Genomic DNA, 26,623 nt, shown 5'->3' on the forward strand with positions numbered 1-26,623 from the left:
TTTTGATATATATATATAATCAAGGTTGAAGTGAGGTGGGGATTTCATTTCCCATCCCCAACCTCGGCTCTGATTGGGGGGTCCTTATTAATCACTATTCCTATCCTGGCCCTACCAAAGCAATTCCCATTGGGTTGGGGAGGTTGGGTACCCGACGAATTTGGGGATGGGGAAAATTACCATCCCTATCCAAACATGGCCGGCCTGATTTTGGGACATATTATATATTAAATGATATATAACATGCATATAAACTTATGTTATACATTATATAATATAAATTATATATGTCATATTATGTGTATTTATATATATGTGGCTGGTTGGGCTTGAATTATTTGTTGAAAAATTGGGGCCATGGAAAGAGAATGTCTTTGGAACAAGACAATAGTGTTTTCCAAAAACTTGTATCTAAATACTTGATTTACACTCCTTAAATAATTTCTTAAGAGTTATGGAACAAAATAAGGTGTTGGTTGAGAAGTGTAAAATTGCTTTTTGCAAGACACATGAGTGTGAACAAAGTGTGTCTCATTGCATTTTACACATGCACCGTAGTAAGTTTTTATATTCTCATATAAGGAGTGCAAATAAGCTCCTATTTAAAAACTCAAAACAATTTTTGTAATTTTTCAATATGAGACAAGTTGAAAACTAGTTTTAATAAGGAAAAAAAAAACTATTTTTCAAGACATATATATATATATCTTTTTGTTTCATGTAATTGATCAAACAAATCTCATTGAATTTAATCTATAATGAGATTAAAATCCAATAATATTAGGCCAAAGCCTGACCCTAAAATTTGCTGGACTGGATACAAACCAGGCCCGAGCTAGAAGTTTCCAGGCCGGACTTGTGCGGACTAGGCCGGGCTGAAATTATCACCCGGTTGTGTAGCCGCAACAAGGAAAAGAAGAAAAATAAAGAAACTTTTGAAAGAGGGTGGTGGAGGGACCGGAGGGGTGCCTAATGTGTTCCTCGCCTCCTCCACTCGTCATCTGCAGTTCTGCACGGCATGGACCTCTTGCTTTCAAGCTGAGCCATATTATGATCGCTCAAAGCCTAGACGCGGCTCGACTCATTTACAAATGTTATTATTACCACGACAGCAATAATTTTATAATACAAGCAGACACAGACACTCTCTCACTAGTCCACTCTCATTCTCCGAACCCTGTTTCCTCTGTCTCCATCCTTTTCTCTTTCTCTGCACCCAAAGAAACATCTGCAGATCAGACCTCAGAGAATCGAAAGTAGAGCTTCTGAGCCACCATACTATATACTACTATTAGGGAGATAAAAAGAGAGACTTTGAAACCAACATAATTACGTTTCTAGTTTAGCTGCGTAGTGTGACCCTCAACATTTTGTTCCCACTGATTTCTTCCATCTCTGTTTCCCACAAGACCGTAAATGGAAGCTTCATCGCCTCTCTCAATCCCACAAACCCCACAAGAAAATCCAGATGCCTCTCCGAAACCCTTTAGGAAAAGCTTCGTCAGTTCGTTAATTGAAGCCGCTACACTTCGCTCCCCTTCCTTCAAAGAAGATACATACTTCATCTCTCACCTGAAAGCTTCCGAGAAGAAGGCTCTGCAAGAGCTCAAGGATAAGCTCTCGGATTCTCATGGCTCTGAATCCATGTGGGGTATTCCCCTTTTGGGTGGAGACGAAAAGGCTGATGTGATCCTGTTGAAGTTTCTCCGAGCGAGGGATTTCAGGGTCTCAGACGCTCTAACCATGTTGCAGAAATGCTTGACTTGGAGGAAAGAGTTCGGTGCTGACAACATTGTTGATGAGGATTTGGGGTTTAAGGATCTCGAAGGGGTGGTCGCTTACATGCATGCGTACGATAGAGAGGGGCATCCCGTCTGCTACAATGCTTATGGGGTTTTCAAAGATAAGGACATGTACGAAAAGATTTTTGGGGACGAAGAGAAGCTTAAGAAATTTCTGAGGTGGAGAGTTCAAGTTCTGGAGAGAGGCATAAACCTTCTCCATTTCAAGCCTGGTGGAATTAATTCCATCATTCAGGTGACTGACCTGAAAGACATGCCCAAGAGAGAGCTCAGGGTCGCTTCCAACCAGATCCTCTCTCTGTTTCAAGATAATTATCCTGAAATGGTTGCTCGGAAGGTAAACTAGTTGCGCTTTCGGACCCGCATTCTTTTTTTTTTTTTTCCTTTTTCTCTTTTTTGATATCGAGATATATATTTTCTTAAAATGTGGGTGTTGATGTATCAGGTATTCATCAACGTTCCGTGGTACTTCAGTATGTTGTATTCGATGTTTAGTCCATTCCTTACCCAACGGACCAAGAGCAAATTCGTGATCGCTAGAGAAGGAAATGTTGCCGAGACTCTATATAAGTATGTCCTCGAACTCGTTATACCGGTTGTCTCCAAGTGCTTACGGAGCCTGTGAACTTTGTTATCTGGTGAAGTGGATTTTGCAAATGGGTTTGTTAGAGTTGGTTTTCGTTGTTTCAGGTTTATTTTTTATTTTCTGGTCGATTTCATGGGTGAACTGTGTTGATTCCAAGTGCATATTTGTTGCTGTCGTTTAAGTGTATTGTTTTAGTTGAAGATGGATTTGTAAAGCGACTTTCGTCTCTTTCTGTGATAATTTATCTTGCCTTTTTGTGTTTAAAATTAAATAGAACTTGAAGTTTTCATTTACGGGAATTCCATCTTTTAACTATTGTGAGTTATTTTGAGTCTGTAAGTGCGCTTGCACCAAAAATAGAATTATAATCGAAAATCTTTCCTGGGTCTTGGTTTCCCAGTCTGCTTAGCTTTTTGTTTTTGTGTGATTAGGTTTATAAGGCCTGAGAACGTTCCAGTTCAGTACGGGGGGCTGAGTCGTCCCACAGATTTGGAGAACGGACCGCCCAAGCCAGCGTCGGAATTCACAGTCAAAGGAGGAGAGAAAGTGAACTTAGAGATCGAGGGAATTGAGGTATGCCATTGGCCCATTGCCGTTTGAAATTTAAATATTTGGATTTTGGACACGTTCTCCCTCTCTCTTTCTCTCTCTCTCTCTCTCTCTCTCTTATATATATATATATATATATATTCAGTTTGAATTTACTAAGAAGAATTTTCTGCATAAATCAGGGTGGCGCAACCATAACCTGGGATATAGTGGTGGGTGGTTGGGATTTGGATTACAGTGCAGAGTTCGTGCCGAGTACAGAAGGCAGCTACACGGTGGTGATCGAGAAGCCAAGGCGAGTTGCCCCGTCGGAAGAACCGGTCCACGCCTCGTTCACTTCGAAGGAGCCGGGGAAAATGGTGCTGTCCGTCGATAACTCTAAATCTCGGAGAAGGAAAGTCGCTGCTTACCGATATTTCGTGCGTAAACCCATGGTTGTTTAGCTCTAACCTGTGTAATTCGTGTCTTTTCGTTGAAGGAAGTTACATAAATAACCCCCCATTATGTGGTTTGTTTCTAATTAAATATGGGCTGGGCTGGGGAGGAGCGAGCAGGAGAGGTATGCATGTAATGTATAAAAGGATTAAAGGGTGATGGTATTATCGTTATTAGTAGTGAAAATGCAGGTTACATTGGTAACATAAAAGATGTTCTTTTCTTTTCCCATTTTTTCCCTTAAAACAGTCGTCTTCTTTTTTTTTGGGGTTATATTATTAATATGTTTGGTTGTGTTGTTTTATTGCCCATGGGTGATGAGAAAAGAGATCTTCTTTCTGTGTTATGGATTTTCTTTGGAAGTGAAGAAAGAAATGATGTTGACTAGACACTAGACTAATCTCTCCATTTGGGCTTTTTTCCTCTTTTTGTTTTTAAAATATTGTGGGAGGGTTGGTGCGGGGGCAGGATGGATGAGAAGTGAGTAGCCAGGTCTGAGAAAAGAGCGCAGAAGCCTGATGGGGGCAGAGAGTGTCACGGGGTTGGGTTTGAGGCGCGTGTGTGCGGGGTTGCGGATGGTTGTTTTCAAGTGTCTGAACTTGTGATAGTTGAACATTTGAACCCACCCAATCCAATCCAACCCAACCCAACCCAATCCGACGACGTCTGCCGCTTTGTGTTTGTTGTGATTGGGTGAATGCGTTGTGTTTGTGGTAGGCCCGCCTGATGCCTGTGCCTAGCATCATTCCAAAATTCCAATTCCTACACCATAATATCAATGATGTATCATAGTGATAGCGAAGGCTCATAGGTGGTACCGGTTAGTTATGTCTCAATCACTTCTCTCTTTCGGGTTCCAAGTTTGAACTTGCGACAAAATGGAATGTGTTATCAGGCTGTGGGTTTTTTGATTTTATATATGAATCGGGCATTTGGGTAATTGGGTATTCCGTCCGCATTTGTATAGTGCAATAGCAAGTGTTGGTGATTGGAACATATAAAACATATGATGGACCTAACTCTACAATCCCCACAATTACAACATGCATCCCATAATGCAGTAACTTGAATTCTTTTGGGGTTGTGTGGGCAAGCTCCTTAATTTGTTTTGGTGGAGAGTGAGTGGCATTGGCAATTGGGTCTTACTCTGTCTTTGAACTTGCCTATTTGGCCTGCCTGACTTTTTAGCTTGTTTGGCATCAAAGTAAGACAACACTACAGAGAAAAAGTAGATGAACCTTTTTCTTGAGACTGGGTGAACTCAACTGGTGAGTGGCGAGGGAGGAGAGAATTTTCAATTTTCATGTTAGAAACTGATTGTATTGAGACTTGAGACAAACAAACATACAAAAAAAAGAGTAGCACAAACAGAGAAAAAACAAACAAAAAAGAAAAGGGAGCAAGCATGTTAAAATGATATTACATATTGCTGCCATGAAGAGGACATGTACAACTAGGATCCATCATAGGGTACCTAACTTATGTGCAGGCCAGCTTTCAGTAAAGGGAATCTGCAAGTGTTAGGTCCCCTGTTCACTTCACACACCCATCCCCATTGCTCCACTCCTCCCCCTAACCCCTAGAGAGTTCCTTCAAAGTTCAAAGTTCAAATGTGGTGTGCCTTTTTTGTACGTCTGATAACGTACGACCCAGCATGGCCCCCCTCTTCGCCCTTCGTCCATATATGCGGGTGAACTTTGTGAATATGTTCAAATAATGTTTACACTTTACCCTACATATTGTGTTTGTTATTATTACCTCCATAGTCCCAACTCTCATTACCCTACATCATCACAAGTAATGTAACCACTGATCACACATGTGGGAACGTAGGATCGATTAGGAATACCAACCAAAAGTAATGCTGTTGCAAATGGGGTGTATTTTTTAGTAAAATAGACCAACTTTAAAGGGTGGATCATTAATAAATACACAAGACTGTGGCGGTGTTTAATAAATCACCCTTGTTATGTGCATAGGTACTGACAACATAGTTTCCGGTTCAACCCTTTTCAGTCAGATCACTCACTACCCTCGTAAAAGAAGAGCCAAAAAAGGAAGAAAGACAGGAAAGTTACTTTTTCTTTTCTCTCCCTCCCCCTTTTTTGTTTCATTCTTTGCACCTAATCCCCTTTATTTTGATTAATTTGTGTCCCCTTGTTTTTAAACTTTGGTAAATTATTCAATGCAAAAAAAAAAAGGTAAGGAAGTTTTTGAATGGTCAAATACCTTTAATTATAAATTCAATGAAAATGATTTCAATCTTTGTTTATTTGTTTTTAATCGTTCAACAGATGTGTTTTGGAACATAACATTGGAGTGGAGTAGGACAACATTGTTGCATGTAGCAGGTAAGGAATAGGAGAGGTTGTTTGGCAGACACTCAAAGTAAGGTGTTTGGAAAACCTTGGTGTCATCGTCTCCATCATCGTGTATGAGGATGGAAAGGCACTTGGTACTTGTCAAACTGAAACCCACATAATCATATAATACTAATAGTGAACCACGGCATGGGCTACCACCAACCATGAATCTATCCCCCTTTCCTTCATTTCCATGTTGTGGAATACTGGAACCTGCATGCCTGGACTTAGAAATTACATGATGTCTTCAACACTATCATCTGCTACCCACTTGAGAAAAGAAAGCATTTGAGAGAGAGAGAGATGAATTCCCTGTATTTGGTCTTTTGGAACACCCTTTTTATTTATATATTTTTCCTTCTAATAATGATTTAGTGTGCAACTGAAAGGGTCATGGTCAACACTACTCCCTTAGGGGATTGGTGTCAAGTGGGAATGTAATAAGTACAAAATGTCTTTTAAGCTCACTGAAAAAAGCGAACAGACAAAATAATCAAGGCACTTGGTGAAGAAAGTGATTGCAAAGCAACCAAACAGGTTTTACACATGCTAACAATTCTACTCGTGCTCACGGTGCTGCCGCATAGATGCTTGCTAGTTACTATTTAGTATTTACTGCTTAGTGCCCGCTTGGGTTGGGACTTGGGAGGGCTTTTACAGAGAGGTTTCTGGCTTTCTAAGGTGGGCTCTATATGGAAAGTCTAGAAGCTATGTTTGGTGAAAAAACTGGAAAGCTCAAATGTGCTTCCATTCAGTTATAAAATCAAATTTTCGTTGAAGTTACTTTAGTTTTAGTAACTTCTTCAAAGCAGTTTGATCAAAGCTAAAGGCCATCCAAACGGGCTCTTAATCACATCCCCAAGTCCCCTGCCCATTTAGGAGGGATTAATCCCAGTGGCTTCTACCTCTTTGAGGTGTGTCAACATGGACGGCGAAGCTATGTTTGGTGAAAGATCTGGAGATCCCAGATCAACTATAGTCAGTTAATTATTTGGAGGGGCTTCTCATCTACAGTGCTTCAAAACAGCTGAACCAGCTTTAATTGAATCTTCATCAGCTCGCTCATCCCTCCCAATTCCCAAACAAAGCCCCCAGTAGTCCAGTATTTTTGCATGTCCGAGGCTTCTAATCAATTGTTCCTTCAAACAAATTGAAAGAAGTAAGAAGGAGCTGTATGTGGAGAACAAATAAGAGAGGAGCAGGCGTGCGTGCAACTCCACTATTCTCTAAGGATTAAGGGAGACTTGCGTTTTCTTGTGACTTCTGTGGTATATTTATTTTTCATTTGAATATGGTGAACAGTTTTTTCTTTTATATTTATTTTTATGATTAGGAATCCACAATTTAACAATGGATATGGTACTGAACAGGACGAAACGTCTGAACCTCATAACAACCTATTCAATTCAAGGAACTTACCTAACAATTTAAGCTTTTAGGGCGAATGATTCTTTGAGAGTTAATACATTTGCAAACAATTGCAATGGATTGAAAAGCCCTTATTTCAAGTCCAGCCCACTCCAAGGCTGATGAGACAGACAACAGCTCAACTTCTCAAGCCAGCCCTGAACGTTGGATTGGGTTGGCGACTTCTGTAGGGATACGCAGATCTGGTCCCTCCTCAATGATGATGCCCTACATGTGTTAGACTTGATTGGAAAAATATACAATGGAGACGTGGCGTGTTGCAAGGAGACCTTACCAACGTGGGCTGATTTATTTGACGGTTGGGCTTGGGCTCTTAATAGATCTGGTTGTTTTATACAAAACCTGTTTATGCATATGTGTTGGGCTTTGCAAATGTTTTCGTGGAAATTGCTATTAAATGGAATTAAGGATGCGTTTGGAAATGTTGTAAATAAGTGTGAATGTAAATATAGAGTGTCAAACAGTTCATATAAATTATAAAATTGGGTTAGTTATGCACTGATAAATTTATCTTTTTACCCAATAGACTTTTAGCTGTAATGAATGCAAACATGAATTCCAATAAAGCATATGCTTTTTTTTTTTTTTTTATCAAAACCCCACTTGAATGTAAATTTACTTCTTTTTTTATTGATATACTTTTACATCTTGTTATCAATGTAAATATGCATTAGCCTGTCATTTGTCAATACATAAATGTAATATTGCCAAACACAGGCAAAAATGAACCAAAGTACAAATTTACCCTGATTCGAGATTTACAATCCATTGCATCATTTCCAAATACATCCTAAGGTGAGATCCTTGCGATGGTTGTGATGAGGTGGAGACTGCAGAGAGAGCATATACTTTGGACTTGTGACACTGTGACATTGCTGGAATGGTGTGTTATGGTTTTGCTTTGCATTGGCATCGTGAATCTCCAAATGTTGGTTCCGTGGTGAATTGGCCCGATTTAGGGTCCACTTGGTTTGCAGTTAAAATTGGAATCTAATTATTTTAGAGTCAGAATTGGAATGGTCTACTCTCATAGTTTATTTAGTTCAAATAGAAATGGGAATAAAAATTAAAATTAGCAGAAATGAGGTTTCATTCTCAAAAGAAGGAAGTGAATGATCATTCCATTCCCTCAAATGGAAGAATATCATTCCACCAGGAATGAAAATGGGATTCCGATTCCTCCTAACCAAACAATTACAATCGGAATAATCCAGTCCGATTTTGATTCCAGACCTCTATTCCCATGAATCAAATGGCACCTTATTATGACTTTCAAATTAATTGATTTATCTTTTCATCATGTTCTTCGTTGGGAGAATACTCTATTGTATTGCTCATTGCTTAGCATCAAGTTCTGAGAAGTGTTTTGTTTGATTTGAATTTCTTTCTTTTGTCAATAATAAAAGTCTTAATTGGCCCAAAACAAATAGAGGCTTATCAAAGTATTAATGGGCTAGACCCATTTATGACATTATCGGTTTGAGTTTTATTAATTAGACAAATACAAGATAATTTCGTGTTTGGGTTTGAATTGGTTTTAGAGCATTCTTTATTTTTTATCTCTTTTTTATAGTTAAAATGTTTCTATGAACACCGAATTCTTAACCGAAAAAAAAAAAGATAAATCCTTAAAATAAGAAATAATAAATACAACCTTATTTTATTTATTTTTTATTTATTTTTTGATAAATCAACATCTCCATTGGGGTTGGGGCACCAGTGCAAATGGATCGGACCAAATTTCGCCAGGTGTTATTATTATTCAAATATAATCCTATATAAAAAATCCAAGATATTCGGATTATATCTGTTATTCCATAGACACTTGAAACAAATATTCAAATTCGAGTTGTTTACACATCAGGTTCGATCCAATTATGATAAACGGATATATTTGCATCGACATAAATCTGATCAATTTCAGCCCTATCTTATTCTTATCAGTTGGGATCAAATCTACTTGAACAACACGAGATGAGACAAACCCGACCAGTACAAATTACAAAATCCAATTCTTGTGTGTTTTTATTTTGGGTAATTTCCTTAAATCATTCCTACTGTTTAGTTAATTGATTAATTGTATCCTTATTCTTTCCATATTGTATTAAAGTAATTTTTCTGTTTTTGAAAATTGACAGTGATAAAACGAAAAGAAATGAAATGTCAAATTTATTCTCAATTATTTCTTAAATTTTAAAATAAAATTCACTGACGAACAGTTCTAATGATGATGATGTTTTGCACTTCTTTAATTTAACGGAGGATCTGCTACTGATAATTTCGTCGCTACTAGCATGGAACTTTGGTAGCAGCAATGCCGGGAATTTGCCACTTGAAATACAGCAGAAACGTCAAGTATCTGCCACTTCACAAATCGACGAAAGATTTTTGTTTAACACAACTAAAACAAGATCTTCCATGGAGATGAACGCTGAGCCCCTTGTCTTGACGGTCCTGCTCTTGGATCCGAGTAAAGGAAAAATATAGAAACCTTTATGACAGGGGACAGGGGTTCGATTGCAGAGAAGGCGAAGAAGAAAGGGTTCGCTTTAGGACGGGTTCGATTGTAGAGAAGACGAAGAAGAGGAGAGAGAAAGCCCTGTTCAGTTTGTCTTATCTTCGACTGTAGACCTGTAGAGCTGATCATCAAGAAATATCTCCCAAGTCGTGTTCCAACCAGATGACTCCATCTCTCTCTTGGACTATGTCCCGAATCCTCAGAATCGGTGTCTGATGGTCTTCATCTCCGCTTGAATCTTAACTGGAAGTCTCGGCTTCCTCCTTCGAAAAGACGAAGGCGACATACAGTGTATGAGCAGTTGGAAACGAGGAAGCGTCGCCATCCCCAGTGGAAGAGAAGCAGAGCTGCGACACTAATAGCAAATCGCCCAATAGGCGAAAGCATTGGAAGTCGCTAGAGAGATGGAGGTAGGCTAGCCAAGCTAGTCGGCTAGCATCTCTCTCCAAGAAGGAGGGAATGGGTTTGTTCAGGTCTCCCACTACCCACTGAGGAAGTCGCCGAGAGAATCCTTCAGAAATGAAGGCGGCGATGAATGTTTCTGTGAGGGGCTACTAAAAGAGAGAATCAAGGGATGGCTCAGCCACCGCCGACCATTTGTCGAGGGCGAAGTACAATCCGCCCAGGACAAGATGCCGGAGGGAAGAACAGGAGCGACTACTGCCTAGAGAGAAAAGAGGCTAACCGGGAAGTCGACCCTAGAAGAAAGCGGTTCGCTCACTCGCTCAACCTTAGAAGGCTCATCGGTTTGCCTAGCTAGGCCTAACAAGGAGGTGCAAGCGAGAATGAAGATAGGCGAAACACTTGACTTTATAGGGGACGAGGGTGGACGGGGGTTCTACTGAGAATGGCAGACCAGTGACCAGTGAAGCCATTGGAAATGCACCTTTAGTTTAGCATCCACTTTTGTGCTCTGACGGCTCAGCACAAAGGTGCTTAAGAGACGCTAATGGGAAAACATTAGCTTACGGTTTGAACATAGCCATGGGTGATGAGGTCCAAAACTGGGCTTGGTCGGAGAAACCTATACAGTACTACGGTCATCAAGGAGGTTGATCGTTGAGAGGGCAAGATTGGCATCAAGGAGGTTGAAGGATGAGGCGATCTCCGACCCTTGAGAAGAAACGATTTGGGAAACCCAGTTGACCGGTTCACTATAGGGAAGTTTAAATCTCAGGCAGCTGTGATTTCTATTAGAATAACCAGTTGCTGCTAACAACGATGCTCCACTGACGAGGGAAAATCGTAGATAATGACAATGCTCCATTGGCGCGGGTGGGGAGAGAATGACGAGAGAGGACGGTGATCAAATATGACACAGGCACGGGCGGTGATTCTTACCCGACTTACACAAAAGGGATGAAGGGTGATATTGGATTTTAGAAAAAATTTATACATCACTTGATATCACCAACGATTTTGATGGAATACTAACATATGCTAACAATAAGTATGGTCTAAAACAATATATAAACCGTAAGGATAGAGTTAATCGATTAGATGTAATAGTTTTAGCTTTCCGTTGAAATCTGCCGTTATAATATTTTTTAATCCATATTACTCTTGTACACAATTGAGAGAAAAACACAGTTCATCTTCCCCGACTCACGGTACACGAACAGCAGCGGCAGTATTCCACATTTCTCTCTCTCCCCCGATCTCTCTTCTTCCTCTAAGTCTTGCTCTCTCCCATTCCTCAAATTTTAACAGTTATTCCTTGAAATCCCTCCCCTCCCCCAGAGGCTTCTTACAGTGCAAATCGAGATCCTTAATGATGATTTTACAACTTCAATCTCCGAACAATGGCCTGGTGGATACAGTCCCAAGAGATACGCATAAAGAGCATACGCGTTGGGCTCATTCAAGCTACTCCATAACTTCACCAGATCCCCGAAGCTCCTAAAACAAATTTGCGCAAAATACACAAAATCTTCCCTGCAACAATAAGCACCAACAAAATCAAAATCCCATTTTCTATTTCCATTCAAACTCTATCTCTTCATCACAAGATATGTGACAGTGAGAAACAAACAGACTTCCCCAGAAATTTGTGTTTTATAATTCATAAAATCTAAACGAGATTCAGATAGGAGAAACCAAATGTTCCGGGCTTACTGTTTTAGAGGGTTCAACCATCCCCCATATCTGTCCTCCAGTTCTTATGGCAGGTCGTGATGATACAAGGTCACAAACGGTTCGATGCCTGCCAACACGTACAAGCCTTCGTTATAGCCTTTGTTATAGACGATAAGAGGAACACAGTACCAGTGCCGGTGATGCCGCAGGCACAGAGAGCGAGCATACCTGGCCTGGTGGAGGCCCCTGGAGGAATCAAAGTTGTTGGCTTCGCTGTTCTGCGGGTGGTAGAAGAAGCAACGATCTTGACGATTTTGAACATTGTTGTCGTTACCGTTGCAGATTTTGCGTTTATCGCCCAAGTGAAGGAAATCAAAATTAAATTCCAAAATTTCAAACAAAGATGGAGAGAGAGAGGGAGAGGGGCCGGTGGTGGATTCGCCGCTGTTGAGTTCGATTCCGCCGCTGCAATGGAAGTCGGTGACGGGTTTGAAGGCGGAGGAGGAGGGGTTGCTCTTCCGGTCGCTATAGGGGAGGAGAAAAGGGGAGATCGATAAGTTCTCTACCTCTCAGAATAAGCCATGTTTGAACCTAGGCGCTTAATCTCCATGACACCGATATCTAGCTGGGGTGCTACGCAGCCTGGACCGGATCCAGGGAAGGTTAAGTTTTGCCGGAGACTCCATAGTTCCGCGCGGGACGAAGTGATTCGCTCCTGTAAACATGTCAAGGCCAAAACCTGATATGATGTTGATACGCGACGAACAAAGCGAGGGAAAAATATTGCAGAGGTAGAGAACAGCTGTGCGTGTATCCTGAGGAAGATGAACAGTGCTTTTCACGGTCATAATACAGAGTTTTTGTCGCAAAAGTACAAGGAGTCTTTATCATAGATCTCATAATACGGGGGTCTTTATAGTTTACCTAAAAAAAAAAAAACTTGTTGATGAGATGAGACGATGACGACGTGGCAGTGGCGTTGCCTCTCACTCGCATCTTGTGGCGAGAGAAAATGGAGCAAAGAGCAAAGCAACACAAAATATCGTGCACACGACGACGACGGTGTAAACTCGAGCCGCTAGTTTCTCGGAGCCATCGACCACTCAAAAGTTGTGTATATCTATCCACGTCTGAAAATACACAAATTTCAAAATCCAGAAATACCAAAGTGAGACGCGATTTGCGATCTTCGCCAGTCGCCACGATACCTCCCCCCATTAGGCCCTTACGAGCCTTACCCCGTCTCCCTCTGTGTTTGTGCGCCATGTAAAAAGAAGATCTAAGAAATCCACGCCGTCCAGAGATGAGACCCCAAACTCATAAAGACTTCTGCTTCAAGCCGGTTTCCCTCTGCCATGTTTCCCGTCGCCGCTGCATTCAGTCGGAAAATGAATTTTGCCTGAAATTCAGAGTTGGAGAAGTACTTTTCCGTTCAATTCCACCTCATAAACGTCGTCGATTAAGTCTTACGGTTCATTGTTCACGGAATCCTTTGGAAAATGTTGAAAACTTGGATAGAAACCCGGGTATTCCCGGCGGAAGTAGACGAGAGGTGCTGGTCACGCCTTTTCTGGCGGTCGGAGCTTACTTTTTACGGTCTATGGTTGTCAGAGCGGAGGATAAGGGACCGGAGAGTGTTGCACCTCTGCCGGTTTCAATGGTTGACGAGAAGAAAAAGGAAGACGTCATAATTTCTAGGGTATATGATGCAACCGTTATCGGAGAGCCCCAGGCCGTCGGTAAGGATAGGAACAAGGTTTGGGATAAGTTGTTGAATGCACGTGTTGTTTATCTAGGAGAAGCTGAACAGGTTCCAGTTCGCGACGATAAGGATCTTGAACTTGAAATAGTTAAAAATTTAAGAAACAGGTGTTTTGAGCAGGAAAGGCCCATCTCCCTTGCTCTGGAAGCCTTTCCATTGAATTTGCAGGAGCAGCTTAATCAATATATGGATAAAAAGTATGCCCTCCCCCAAAATTCTGCTTAATTGCTTAACAATTTCCTAAGAAACCAAGTTCGGTAACCTTGGTTTACAATTTATTTATTTATATTTTTAACTGAAAGAGCATAGCAGCCTACTTTCTCTGCTTAATTTTCGTTTTAGTGTATTTGACAATTATACCTTCTGCTATACTGGGATGTGGTTTTTCCTTGACATCATTATAATGTAATAAACTAAGGATGTAATGTCTCAAAACGGGCCATGGATATCTTTGTCTAAGCAAAACGGAGCATCTTTGAGTTAGTGCAGCAACTTAGACAGATGATATTTAATTTTGTTTTGGTTTTTTGACTGGGTAAATTTCTATAGCTGAGAACTTCTCCTAAAACCGATTGCACTCTGTTAGTATGATAAGCTTCACATTCATTTTGCTTAGTTGTATATATGCTATTATCTGCCTGCAAGGTTAATGTAGATTTCTGTTAAATTCTGATGCTGAATCGAAGTTCTGAGATTCGAAGCTGTGTGCCTTACCATTTGATAAGAGTTCCACTTTCAGTCATCTGGTTCTCTGAACAGTAGTGTCTCAATAGGATTTCCAAATTTACTTCGCTGCAAACTGCCAAGTTTCCATCTGACCATCTTCCACTTAAAGTAGAGTGAACATTTTGCAGCAACCTAAGTCTTAATCATCATTTATTTGTCCTCTTAATACTAATCAAAGGGATCGAGCATAACTCGCACTACCTTTTAAATATCTTTTTTTTGAGCAGTACAAACATCTCCGGTTCTATGACAAAAAGAGCCATGGAGGAAACAACACATTTTCAGGCTTTTCGGTTATATCTCACAATACACGCCCATCTCTTTATTCCATATAATTTCAATTTGCATGAACCCTATGAAGAAACCTTTGGAGAACCGCAAATTCTACCCCAATATATGGGATAGTGCCAGATTAACCTTGCAGACCAATAATACCACGGGCTACTCTGCCACCAGCATTCCCAGTGCTTTTGCTGAGTTCATGTCCTCCTTTTCCAAGATCATCAGGATCAGCATGCACAACAACAGCCCTTCCTACAATTGAATTGAGTCCAGAAAGAGGAATCTGTTTGTCAACTATGGTGAAGTTAACAGTACCATCCTCACCAACAGTAACATTCCCAAGGTCACCAGCATGACGGTTTTCATCCTCGGGAGCACCATGCTTTTACCATGAGGGTTAAAATGTGGTCCTGTTGACATGCAACCATTTGTTGTGTCACCAAGAGCATGGACATGGAATCCATGAAGCCCAGGTTTAAGACCAGAAACACTTCCAGTTACTTTAGTTGAGCCATCTTCTTCCTCAGTAGTATATGGTGTCATTGACACCTGCATTGCTGCCAAGAACAGCAATGGCCTTCACCATCTTTCTCTGTGATCTCAGAACACCCCTAGAGAGAGAGAGAGAGAGAGAGAGAGAGAGAGAGAGAGAGAGCTTCGGCTACTACATTTTAAATATCTTAACAACTAATCATCATTAATTTCCACTTGCTTCAAATGCTTATGTTGGGGACTAATGCATGGTTCTGCACCTCACCTCTACAGCATGGTGGCAATTACAATGAAACTATTCATTCTCAATTATTGACATGCTTTTCCTTCTTCCAAGCAACGGCTGACTTTTGGTTGGATTTGCTGTCTCTGTTATCATTCTTCATTAAATTCTATGTATTGGGAGTGCAAACTAAAATAATTGGAACTGAGCTGTGTTACAGAAGATACCATGTGGATATAAAAGAAAAGAAGAAAACGGGATATGCTATGCATTCACTAAAACTAGAATAAGTAAAATGAATCTTATCATTTCTTCCAGCAGGCATTTCCACCCTTAAGTTTTACAAAATGAGATTGTCATATATAATTTCTTCTTACTTCAACGAAGCTAGAATGAGCTTGTTGCATTTTATGAACCATGGTTCAGAACCCTAAATGGATTTGTTTTATTACATCTATAAATTTCTTCCACTATCATTTTGGAATTATGCCTTCTTGGATAAAATTGGGGTTTGGATATTGTTTGCAGTCTTTGCTTCTTACCTTTCTGCATTACATGATGGCAGGATTGATGGTGAGACCTTGAAATCATACACCTCACATTGGCCTCCTCAGGGTTGGCAGGAGTATGAACCCTTGTTAAGTTACTGCCGTGATAATGGAGTTCGTCTTGTTGCTTGTGGTACCCCACTTGAGGTATTAAAAGACGTCTGTAGTCTGTATTGTTTATCAAACACTAAACCTTTATATTTTAGATGCTGGAAAGAAGAAATAACTGGTTTTAGAGCAAATGAATGTAAAAGTTTGTCTTATGATTTTCAATGCATGAGGATTAATTATCACTTTTTGCTAATTTCTATGTCACAATTTTATAATGTTATACTTGCATTAAAAGTAGAATGCACGATTACTGCAATAATTGGAAGTACCTGGTACAATGTGTCCATCCTGTGCCTTATCTTGCTTTGACTCTTGAAACCTTCTCTGCTCCGACTGTTTATGCATAAGTATTACTACTTTCCTTTCTGACTTCTGAAGCTGTCACCTGGTTTAGTTTTTCCAGTGTATTCCAATTGGCACTTTACTTGTTACAATCTGGAAATACTAATTTTACATTATCTATGAAATGCTTTTGCGTGATGCTCTGTAAGCATATATATATATATATATATATATATATATATATATATATATATATATATACCATTGAATTGATGCTTTTCATAGGTTCATTTTCATAGTGTGTTGACACACATATTACTAATAGTATGCATTTTTACATTATATTTGCTGTTTATGCATGACCTGTGATATTACTCTGGGAAATCAACTTTGCTGAAATGACTAGGTTCTGCGAACCGTTCAAGCTGAAGGTATTCGTGGCCTTTCTAAGGCAGATCGTAAAATGTATTCTCCTCCAGCTGGTTCAGGCTTTATTACAGGCTTTACTTCTATCTCCCGTAGATTGCCAATAGATATGATTTCTCAAAATCAGTCTGTTCCTTTTGGGCCAAGTTCATATCTTTCTGCACAAGCGAGAGTGGTGGAAGATTACACAATGTCCCAGGTTATCTTGCAAGCATTGGTAGATGGAGGTTCCTCGGGTATGCTTGTTGTAGTGACAGGTGCAAGCCATGTTATGTATGGATCAAGAGGGACAGGGCTGCCAGCTAGAATCTCTAAGAAGTTGCAGAAGAAAAACCAATCAGTTATATTACTTGATCCTGAGAGGCAACATATACGTAGAGAGGGAGAAGTCCCTGTTGCTGATTTCTTGTGGTACTCTGCAGCTAGACCTTGTAGTAGGAATTGTTTTGATCGTGCTGAAATTGCTAGAGTAATGAATGCTGCTGGTAGGAGGCGAGATGCTCTACCCCAGGTTAATTATTTATTCCCAAATGTAGATCCTTTTTTGGCTTCTACTTTCTTTGTCTGGCAAATATTGGTTCTCCGTTCTCATATATGGACTACTTTCCTTGAATTGAGATAAAGAGTTTGTGGTGTAGAATAGCTCTCCATAATCAACTTATAGTAATGCTCAAAAAAATGTAAAAAAGGGAAAAATTGACTTGCTGGATTTTCTAGAGTATAACCAGAAGGTTATACATGTAAGATCCCCACCATACTTGCACACAAAAAATCCAAGCACATTCAAGTAGAACTTACCTGCTGGAGATCTCTTTCTAATTCTTTCGCCTTTGGTCATGCCTATCAGTCATCCATTTCAATGTTCTTATTTATGCTGCATCCATTTCAAGGTTTAATTGGTTATTTGATTGTCCAAATCTCTGCTTACCATACAATACTAATTATTTTTATCCACTCAAACATGTATTGGAGACAAAATGCTAATTGTTGTATTTCCTATATTTTTTATTTAAAATTAAAAGATTATGCAGATGGGGCAAACTATGAATGTAATTGATGCATCCATTCAAGAGATAGCTTTCTTTTCTCAGAAGATATTCTCTTCTTAGCAGAAAAGATGACTTTTTTTTTTGGTGATGTGATGCCCAGGACCTTCAGCAAGGGCTGGATCTTGGTCTGGTGTCACCAGAAGTGCTACAGAACTTCTTTGATCTGGAGCAATATCCCCTTGTTTCCAAACTTACTCATCGCTTCCAGGTAAGTTGTTTTCAAGGATTAGCTATCTTTCATTTCTTTTGGTTTATAGAAATCACACTTAGATCTTGAAAGAATTTATTTCTTTGATTAGATGGTAAAGAGGGATAGGAAGTGCTCTTTGTGTTTGGTGCTTATGTTTTGTTCTTTTTTTTTTTTCCTTTAACCCTTACAATGTTTTGTTTGCATTGGTAAAGTATGAACCAGACAATTATGAATGTTGTCTGCATTGGTAGACTATCTGCCATCCAAGCCTATTGGTTGAAAACATAAGCTCAATACCAGTGCTTGGAAGTCACCAAGCTGATTTTTGGCCTGCGCATTCTCCATTTGGTTAATTTGTGCCATGTGGAACTAAGTCATGTCATTGGTAAAGAACACATATATGACTAGATATGCATCACATATGCAATTCCAAATGTTTCAAGAGTTGCTGCATTCAATCTTGTTTTGATGCAGGGTTTCCGGGAAAGACTGTTGGCTGATCCTAAATTCCTACATAGGCTTGCTATAGAAGAAGCCATATCAATAACAACAACTCTCTTGGCACAGTATGAGAGACGTAAAGAAAATTTCTTTGAGGAGCTTGACTATGTTATCACAGATACTGTCAGGGGTTCAGTTGTTGATTTCTTTACTGTGTGGCTTCCTGCCCCTACTTTGTCATTCCTTCCATATACTGATCAGTTAACTGCACCAGAGAGCATGGATGCTTTAAAGGGCCTTCTTGGGTCTATCCCAGATAATGCATTCCAAACAAATGTTGCTGGGAAGGTTTGGAATTTGAGTCATAGGGTTGCATCAGTGCTTGTTGGTGGTCTGAAGCTTGCTAGTGTTGGCTTTGTTTCCAGCATTGGGGCTGTAGCTGCCTCAAATGTATTATATGCAATACGGAGAACACTGAACCCGGAATTGGTTATTCAGCAAAAAAATAAAAGATCTCCTATATTAAAGACAGCAGTAGTCTATGGGCTCTTTCTTGGAACATCAGCAAATCTACGGTATCAGGTATATATTGCTTTTATTTTTCTTTTGTTTTGTTTCATTGTGGGAAAGGCGTTTTCTTAGTAGAAAGGCTAAATCTTGTTCTCATTTACCATTTCTAGTTGTCTCCCATGGTAAAATTCAATACAACCACAAAGGGAATTACTAAATGGAAGAACTGCTAGTAGAGAAAACAAATGAATAGATGGCTAAAACATGCATTTCCTGTGTAGTTTGAATGGGGTGGGGAATCAATAATCAGTTGTCCTATTCCTGGATATCCATTGTGAGCTACATAACCTGAAAGCACTTACCAATTGGTAGTTCCCTTCCTGTTGCATGTACCCCCCCCCCCCCCCCCCCCCCCTGGTAACTACAGGATCTATCTTATTGGTTTCTTTGAATGGCCTCTTTATTACACCATTTCATTGTTCATTTTATCAAGAGACACTGTTACTGAGTTAACCTGCTTGATTTGGTGAGATAAATTGGTGCACAATTAAGATTACATGCTTGTGGTACGTAATTGATGGTGTACATTGATATCATCATTTAAAGTCTTCTTCAACTATTTGAGGTTGACCATATAAATTATTTCGTGTTTTATTCCCTCTAATGTTTCATCATCTTTTAAAAATGTATTTTACCCTGGCCTGCATTCCTTTGGTTTTTGCCTCCTTTTTAAGCCTTGAGCCTGCAACCTACAAAACCAGGCCTTTCTGGAATTAGTTGATTTTTCAAGCTTGCAACCTGCAAAATCATCTGTTAGTTGATTTATTATCAACATAAAAAACTATGCCATTCTGGAATTAGGTTTCTGAAGTTGAAGAGCAATACTGAAATAAATTATTATCAAACATTATTGGAGTTTTTAGTTTTTACTTATGTTTTACTTTTCCACAAGAGAAGTAGAACCAATGAATCATTACTACTTCTGTTCTTTGTTTATATTTGGAGGGTGAGACCCTTACTTCACTCTCACCTTTGGAAATTTTCATATTTAACAAATGAAATTTATTTTAATGCAGATTATTGCTGGAATAGTGGAGCATCGGATTTCAGATCAATTGCTGTCTTCTCAGCCATTACTTGTAAATATGTTATCTTTTGTTGTTAGGACAATCAACTCCTATTGGGGAACACAGGTTAGAATCATCGTAACTTTTGTTCTCGCATTAGTTTTCTTATTTCACGAGGTTCATTTGATTTGAAAACATGATTGTCAGAAGTTATATTACTTCTTTGCCCTTCATGGTTCATTTTAGCAGACCAAGCATCCAGAACAAATTTTGGAACTTCACTGCATTTTTTTTTTCCATTATAGGCTGTGTAGGTGCATTTTGTTTTCTGATCTTATTAGTGATGGTGGGGGAATGGGGATTGTCATGTTCCCATTTTCTGGTTTTTGCTTCACCATGTAACCTGCACGTTGCAACATCAATTGGTTTTCATCTATCATTCTATTGCATTGTCATTCCTACCATCAGTGCCATTAAGTCTAGGACTTGATCTTATGTTGTTTCTAAATGCTGCAGCAATGGGTAGATCTTGCTCGCTATACAGGATTGCAGACACGGAGAAATAAAGCGCTGCCTGATCAACCTTTAGATAACGTTAACTCATCTACATTAAGTTGCAGCACCATAAAGGAAGCAAGTATAGATGAAATCAATAACCAATCAGGTGATAATCCTACTTCATAGCTTCATACTTGGAAATTTTGTATCATTATTCTTTTGCAGATGTTGGGAATGATATCAAAGAAACGGATCTCAATCGCCATGCATCTACTTTTGTGTAATTTGTCTATCAGAGCTCTCTAAATTTTGGTGAGTGTACGGGCAAGATAGTGGAGAATAGAAAGATATAAAACTGAAGTAATGGGCATGATTGAGAATAAATACGATTTTTTTTATGGAACCCGTGGTTGAGTACATCTGATTTTTTTTTTAAGCATATACTAGAACTTATCTTTACCAAGGGACAAAACAATTGGATTGGCTGTAATTCCCATTGTATGAAAGATCGTTTCGCTCAAAAATGAAAATAGTTAGCATTGTAACGGTATTGCATGTTTACGATCAATGAGACAATGAACATGTCTCTCGACTCTCCCTCTTGGGAATGGGAAGCATTCTGGGGTGAAATCGCGAGACTCCTCGTATCCCTGATCAAACTTGTGATCTCTTGATCCCTCAATCTTATCCCTTGATCTGCAGGATTTGAAGCTACAATGTATAATGTTAAGTTATTGGTTTTTTCTTATGCATCTTTTGGCTTGCATGTGAAGAAAACAAGTTTCAAAGTGAGAACTCGTGTTTCTGCGAAAGATAGGTTGTTCAACCATTGTATTTTTTATTTTCAATTTTTATAGTGAATTTTTGCTCTAAGTTTGGAAAGAGTACGACAAATATGTAGTGTGTAAAATTTTGTATTTTATGCTATTTTATATGTATTTGCACTCTACATATTTGTATTATGTATTATTTTTCACCCTATATTTGTATTTGTAATCCTTTTAAATTGAGCCTAAATTCAAAGAAGAATATAATCTTACAAGAGAAGTGCTTATCTTTTTTGAGAGTCCGATAAAAAAATTACCCCGTAAATTTTGAAGAATTCTTGTTGATTAGTGTACAAATTAGAAGAACAAAGCCTTAAATTTAGGAGATCTGCAATGCACAAGTCCTCAAAGTCTGAAATATAATGCTCGGATTGACCATCAATGTGCGTTGAGATGTGTTGTGGGGTGTGTTCAATGGTAGGCCTGTAAATGGAGACAGGATCTGCTCCTTAGAGCGCTTTGGGAACATCTTCTGTGCTTGTATTCATTATTCATGGGGAGATATTCCCAATACATGGTGGGATGTGGCTATGAGGTTGGTGTGAGGAGTGTTTAATGAGGAGTAGATCCCAATTCCTGTCAATGATGTCTAAAACTTTTACTTCTACATTTGAAATCCAATTTGATTATCTGAGTTTAATATAGTTAAAAGAATATAATGAATTTTGGATTGGATTTGGATAGGTTAAGTACAATCCCATTGAAAATTGGATTGAATTCGCATGTAAGCCCATCTTATATATATATATATATATATATATATTATTCGGAAAAATACGGACAGGCCTAATGTAGATTTTTAATTCCCACTGCAAAGCTATAAACAGTGAAAAGCACGGATAGGCCTAATGTAGATTTTTAATTCCCACTGCAAAGCTATAAACAGTCTGAAGGTCTAAAAATCACTCTATGCATGCATACCGGCCAGTGAAGCTGGCACCTACCCCAAATATACTTTAAACTTACAAATCGGTCATTCTCCCTAAGTTATTTGGGTGTATTGTAATATACAATTTTAATGATGATATAGTTTAAATAGAAAGAGAAAATGTGAAAGAAGTTTGGTCAAGGAATTTAAAAAAAGGAGATTGGATGAATCTACATTCATTGAAGACAACTTACAATATGAGGAAACAAGATTAAGGCATTCATTCACCCAAAGAAGAGGGGACTTACCTTAAGAGGAGATTCTCTCAATTTTCAAAAAAAGTTTTAGATTTTTCAAAGACAAAAGGAAAGAACTTAATGCTTCTAACTTTATATAAAGAACATAAATTAATAGTTGGAGTATTTAATGTAAAACTAACCATTAGACTATTTAATAAAACTAGCATTTCGAAAACCACTAACAAATTAGCCGTTAGAAATCCACTAACAAACTAGCATTGTTGGAAGCCACTTGTGAATTCAAATGCAGGCCCGCTTCTCTCCTTTTTTAAATGATCTGGTGCTTCTTGGGGCATAAACTTGAACTGCATCAAATGTCTCTTTTGCCATTGAATCTTTTACCGTTGACCACCACTGACTGTAGTTCAGTAGTAGCATTTTCAAAACCGGACTGGACTGGGTGGTCGGACCAGAAAACCGGAAATCAGCCACTTCATTGGTGTGATGGCTGGTCTGGGTGGTTGAACCATCGAACCATTGACTTGGACAGTGATTTTTGACATTTTTTTTTATATTTTAATTTTTTGCTAGAGTGAATTGTCCATTTAGACCGGACAGTCAAGCCGTTGGACCCGAGAACCGGGCCTCGAAAGGTTCCCCGTCCAGATCCCTGTTTTCACTATTTCCACTGTTAAACAGTGAAGACTTCACCCAAACGATAGATGAACAGCAATTCAATCTTCTGCTGCTGGACCGCCACTATGAATCAATGAAGTATGACTGTTTTTGCCTCTTAAGTTCTCAGTTTCTCACCTAGAAAAACGGCAAATTGATTTGTTGTTTTGTTTGTTTGAACTTGCAAAATCTTTCTAATTTTGTTTAGACTTGAAATTGATTTATTATTTGTTATATGATTAAATCTTATAATTATTGCATGCCTTTTTTTTTTTTTCCATTTTTTTAAGTGACAAATTGGTGAAATGAGACTTGGGTAAAACTCATCGAAGTCGGATGAGGAGGTATGAAATTCGAAAAATCGATCGGAGTGGAACTCAATGTATAATGTATTGATCATAACATCCGATGGGATTCGGATGACATTGATTTCTTATCGGATCGAACTCTGGATTTAGGTGAATCCGATCCGATTACGGGGCTATGAATCGGTGGGAGGAGGCAAATAGGTGCTCGTGCCGGAAAAGCTATAAAGAGTCTGTGAGATCTATCTACCAACCACGTGTCAACCATGTGCCACATGGTCTACATGCACCAGTCCACTTGCAATCTCAGTGTCTCATCCGTTCACACCTGGCAGGCACCCTGTACTGTCCTAGAAGCTACATGAATTGTCAATTGTCATTATAAATAACCATACCCACACCGTGTGCATAATAAAAATAGAAAACCAACTTTGCCTCCGAATTCCCAAACGAACGCTAGAAGACGGGTAGAAAGAATCACAGATCGAGCAGAGAAGGAAAGTAGTAAATTGTGAGAGGAGATGGCACAATCCACGTTCGTTGCGCAAGAAGTGAGCCAGTCATTTCGACTGTTGAGCGGTCACATCATACCTGCGGTGGGATTGGGCACTTGGAAGTCTGGTTCTGATGCTTCTAACTCTGTCTTCACCGCAATTGTTGAGGTATTTATTCACTCATCCCTGATCCCAAGCCTTTACATTTCGACTCCGGTCCCAACTCACTGGCTTTAGAAAGAAAACACAGGAAAATTTTTCTTATTTTTGAATAAAGTGAAAGTAGCTTATTAATTTTCTAAGACGAGAGGGCCGGAGAAGATGCTGCTATTGCTGCCTTGACTTGAACTGCATAGAAAAATATTTTCACCTTATAAGCAAATTGAATATTTTGATAAACTCGATCAGCAGAAGAAAAGGTACGTAAGATGTCAATCCTAATGAATCCGAAGATTTGTAAGTTTGTGTACAACGTAGTAGACCTCATTCCAAAAACCAAAATGACTGCAGGCCGGGTATAGACACGTGGACACGGCTTCGCAGTATGGAGTTCAACAAGAGGTTATTCCTTGGAAAGCCAATCATCTTCTTCTTCTAATAAAAATTGCCCTAAGCATTGTCTGCTCTTCTCTTTCAAGGTTGGATCTGCACTCAAGAAGGCCATACAAGCAGGCGTCGACAGAAAGCATCTCTTCATCACATCAAAGCTATGGTATATATAGACTAATAATGTCTAAATCCCATACTTCATTTGAATTTTGTTCTACTGCATGTATATAATATATAGCAGAAGGTAATTCTTTGTTTGCATCAGGGTTTGATCTCGATCTCGATATTCTGTTAAGCTTCAGACTTTTCTCCTGGTTTAATTTGTCTCTACAGGTGCTCTGACTTGTCGCCAGACAGGGTAAGACCTGCTCTAAATAACACCCTCAAAGAACTACAACTCGAATATCTTGATCTTTATCTGGTGAGTGAATGTTCCCATGCATGATTAATTACTTATTATTGTCCATGCACGAGATTTTCATCCAGCTTTGCTTGCTTGCTACTTAAGCAAGCTGAATGATATAATTACAGTGGTAGCTAGAAACAAACCTGATTGAATAGCTGAGAAATTATTTTATGCAGTGTGTTTAATTGGTTTGAAAGAAAAGGTGGGGAAAGGAAGGGACGTTTGATCTCTAATTAATTAACTTTCCCTTCCTTTCCCCAACTTTTCTTTCAAGGAAATTAATTAAGAGGAATACCATTTGCGTACAACTGTTAGTACTCAATTTTTTGAAGTTTTTGTTAATGGTGGTGTGATATATGTGCAGATCCATTGGCCATTTCGTCTTAAAGATGGAGCCGAGCGGCCTCCAAGGGCTGGGGATGTATTAGAGTTTGACATGGAAGGGGTTTGGAGAGAAATGGAGAAGCTAGTGAAGGATAATCTTGTTAGGGATATTGGAATTTGCAATTTGTCACGTACAAAGCTCGATAAGTTACTTACATTTGCTGAAATAAAGCCATCTGTGTGTCAGGTAGACCACACAAATTAAATCAATTAATAAAATTTAATAAAAAATCTTCTTCCCCCAATCCCCCTAGACCCTAGTCTAGATCGATCAAGAGATGAAGTCACTGCAGTTATTATTTTCGTCAGATGGAGATGCATCCTGGATGGAGGAATGATAAGATGTTGGAGGCGTGCAGGAAGAATGGCATCCATGTCACTGTAAGTGGACCACGCAAGATGATCTGTGGCATGTAGAAATGATAAAAAAGCCTCATCTCTCACTCTCTGTCTCTCTGTTTCTCTCTCTCTCTCATGACTCAAGTAGAAACTTAAATGGAACAGTACTGTATGTGCAGGCTTATTCTCCCTTGGGGTCATCTGAAGGGGGGAGAGAACTGGTTCACGATCCAACAATTAATAAAATAGCTAAGAATCTGAACAAGAGCTCGGGTCAGGTGTTGGTGAAATGGGGGTTGCAGAGAGGAGCAACTGTCATCCCCAAATCAAGCAACCCTGATAGGATCAAAGAAAACATACAGGTGTTTGGTTGGGAAATCCCGGCGCAGGACTTCGAGGTGCTGTCCAACCTTGGTGATCAGGTACATTCATCATCTTCTCTCTTCTGTTTCACATAGGCCATATATCAATCAATTCTCTTCCTAGTGTTTGTGAATTTAATTATTATTAGGTTTTGTTAAACTAATGGTTGCAGAGGAGAATATTGGACGGAGAAAATCTGTTTGTGAATAAAAGCGACGGACCATACAGGAGTGTGGCTGAACTGTGGGACAATGAAGATTAGGTAATGCTTCAATTCTAGTGAAGTTAATTTCTTTCTGTTATATTGCTTTGCTGTTCTAACCCTTGTACCTTGCTTTGGAAGCGATCGAGGAGCCGAGTGTTGCTGTGTTTTGACGGTGATGACAGACGACCTTATTGGCCTCTTCTGTGAATAGATAGATAAATGAATGAAATATTAGATAGATATGCATGCTGCCCATCGAAATTTTCTTCCTTTATTCTGGTTTTTCTCCAACTTCATTGGCAAACGTTGTCCTGGGTGGTGCAAAATTCTATGTAGAGGAATTGGCCTCAAATCCTTTCCATACAAACATCAGGATAGTCGTACTTAAGTTCAATTTCTTCGAAATGTGCAAACCCTGGCCGACGATTGTAACTAAAATTAATTGCATCGATCTTCTCTCTGAGAACGAAGGGAGTTGTTCATTGACTCTGGTCTGGCTTTTTGGTGGGGCTTGTGTTGTGTAGGTATATATCTTGAATATATTAATAGGTGCTTATGTGCAATTAATGCTCCTTACCCTAACATACAGTAAGTTCAAAACAGAT

The 26,623-nt window shown here is 39.2% G+C and overlaps 3 protein-coding genes, 1 long non-coding RNA gene and 1 pseudogene across 9 annotated transcripts; 3 read left to right on the forward strand and 2 right to left on the reverse strand.

Annotated features, from left to right (window-relative positions):
* The first annotated feature begins 953 nt into the window (after positions 1–953).
* Positions 954–3,583, forward strand: LOC148868602 (patellin-6-like). The gene is made up of 4 exons (XM_088970831.1): positions 954–2,139; positions 2,248–2,372; positions 2,820–2,961; positions 3,120–3,583. Exons 1-4 carry the CDS (start codon positions 1,417–1,419, stop codon positions 3,378–3,380), a joined length of 1,251 nt encoding a protein of 416 aa, XP_088826957.1. The 5' UTR covers positions 954–1,416; the 3' UTR covers positions 3,381–3,583.
* Positions 3,584–11,177: 7,594 nt separating this feature from the next.
* LOC148868603 (uncharacterized) lies at positions 11,178–12,125 on the reverse strand. 2 transcript variants are annotated; one of them, XR_016107433.1, is made up of 3 exons: positions 11,986–12,125; positions 11,797–11,884; positions 11,178–11,616 (listed from the first exon to the last, which is right to left on the reverse strand). It is a non-coding gene; the product is annotated as an uncharacterized LOC148868603 (long non-coding RNA). The 2 variants fall into 2 exon arrangements; XR_016107432.1 differs by lacking the exon at positions 11,986–12,125 and having other exon boundaries at positions 11,797–11,935.
* A 493-nt stretch (positions 12,126–12,618) lies between these two features.
* LOC148868604 (protein RETICULATA-RELATED 5, chloroplastic-like) lies at positions 12,619–20,914 on the forward strand. The gene is made up of 7 exons (XM_088970832.1): positions 12,619–13,716; positions 15,808–15,937; positions 16,590–17,120; positions 17,759–17,866; positions 18,323–18,871; positions 19,876–19,992; positions 20,383–20,914. The coding sequence occupies exons 1-7, from the start codon at positions 13,061–13,063 to the stop codon at positions 20,548–20,550; spliced, it is 2,259 nt and encodes a 752-aa protein (XP_088826958.1). The 5' UTR covers positions 12,619–13,060; the 3' UTR covers positions 20,551–20,914.
* On the reverse strand, positions 13,022–15,113 carry LOC148868605 (superoxide dismutase [Cu-Zn] pseudogene; annotated as a pseudogene). Its single transcript, XR_016107431.1, has one exon. The product of XR_016107431.1 is annotated as a superoxide dismutase [Cu-Zn] pseudogene (transcript).
* Positions 20,915–23,688: 2,774 nt separating the features above from the next.
* Positions 23,689–26,504, forward strand: LOC148868606 (aldose reductase-like). 4 transcript variants are annotated; one of them, XM_088970834.1, is made up of 9 exons: positions 23,689–23,940; positions 24,283–24,333; positions 24,411–24,484; positions 24,655–24,742; positions 25,092–25,298; positions 25,421–25,492; positions 25,630–25,872; positions 25,986–26,075; positions 26,157–26,504. In XM_088970834.1, exons 1-8 carry the CDS (start codon positions 23,800–23,802, stop codon positions 26,073–26,075), a joined length of 966 nt encoding a protein of 321 aa, XP_088826960.1. In that variant the 5' UTR covers positions 23,689–23,799; the 3' UTR covers positions 26,157–26,504. The 4 variants fall into 4 exon arrangements, with proteins under 4 accessions (XP_088826960.1, XP_088826961.1, XP_088826962.1 ...); XM_088970835.1 differs by having other exon boundaries at positions 26,165–26,504; XM_088970836.1 differs by lacking the exon at positions 24,283–24,333.
* The last annotated feature ends 119 nt before the right edge of the window (positions 26,505–26,623 follow it).

This window comes from Nelumbo lutea, chromosome 2 (genome assembly GCF_056320005.1).
Source record: "Nelumbo lutea isolate HS-2025 chromosome 2, American lotus-T2T, whole genome shotgun sequence".
Classification (NCBI taxonomy): domain Eukaryota; kingdom Viridiplantae; phylum Streptophyta; class Magnoliopsida; order Proteales; family Nelumbonaceae; genus Nelumbo; species Nelumbo lutea.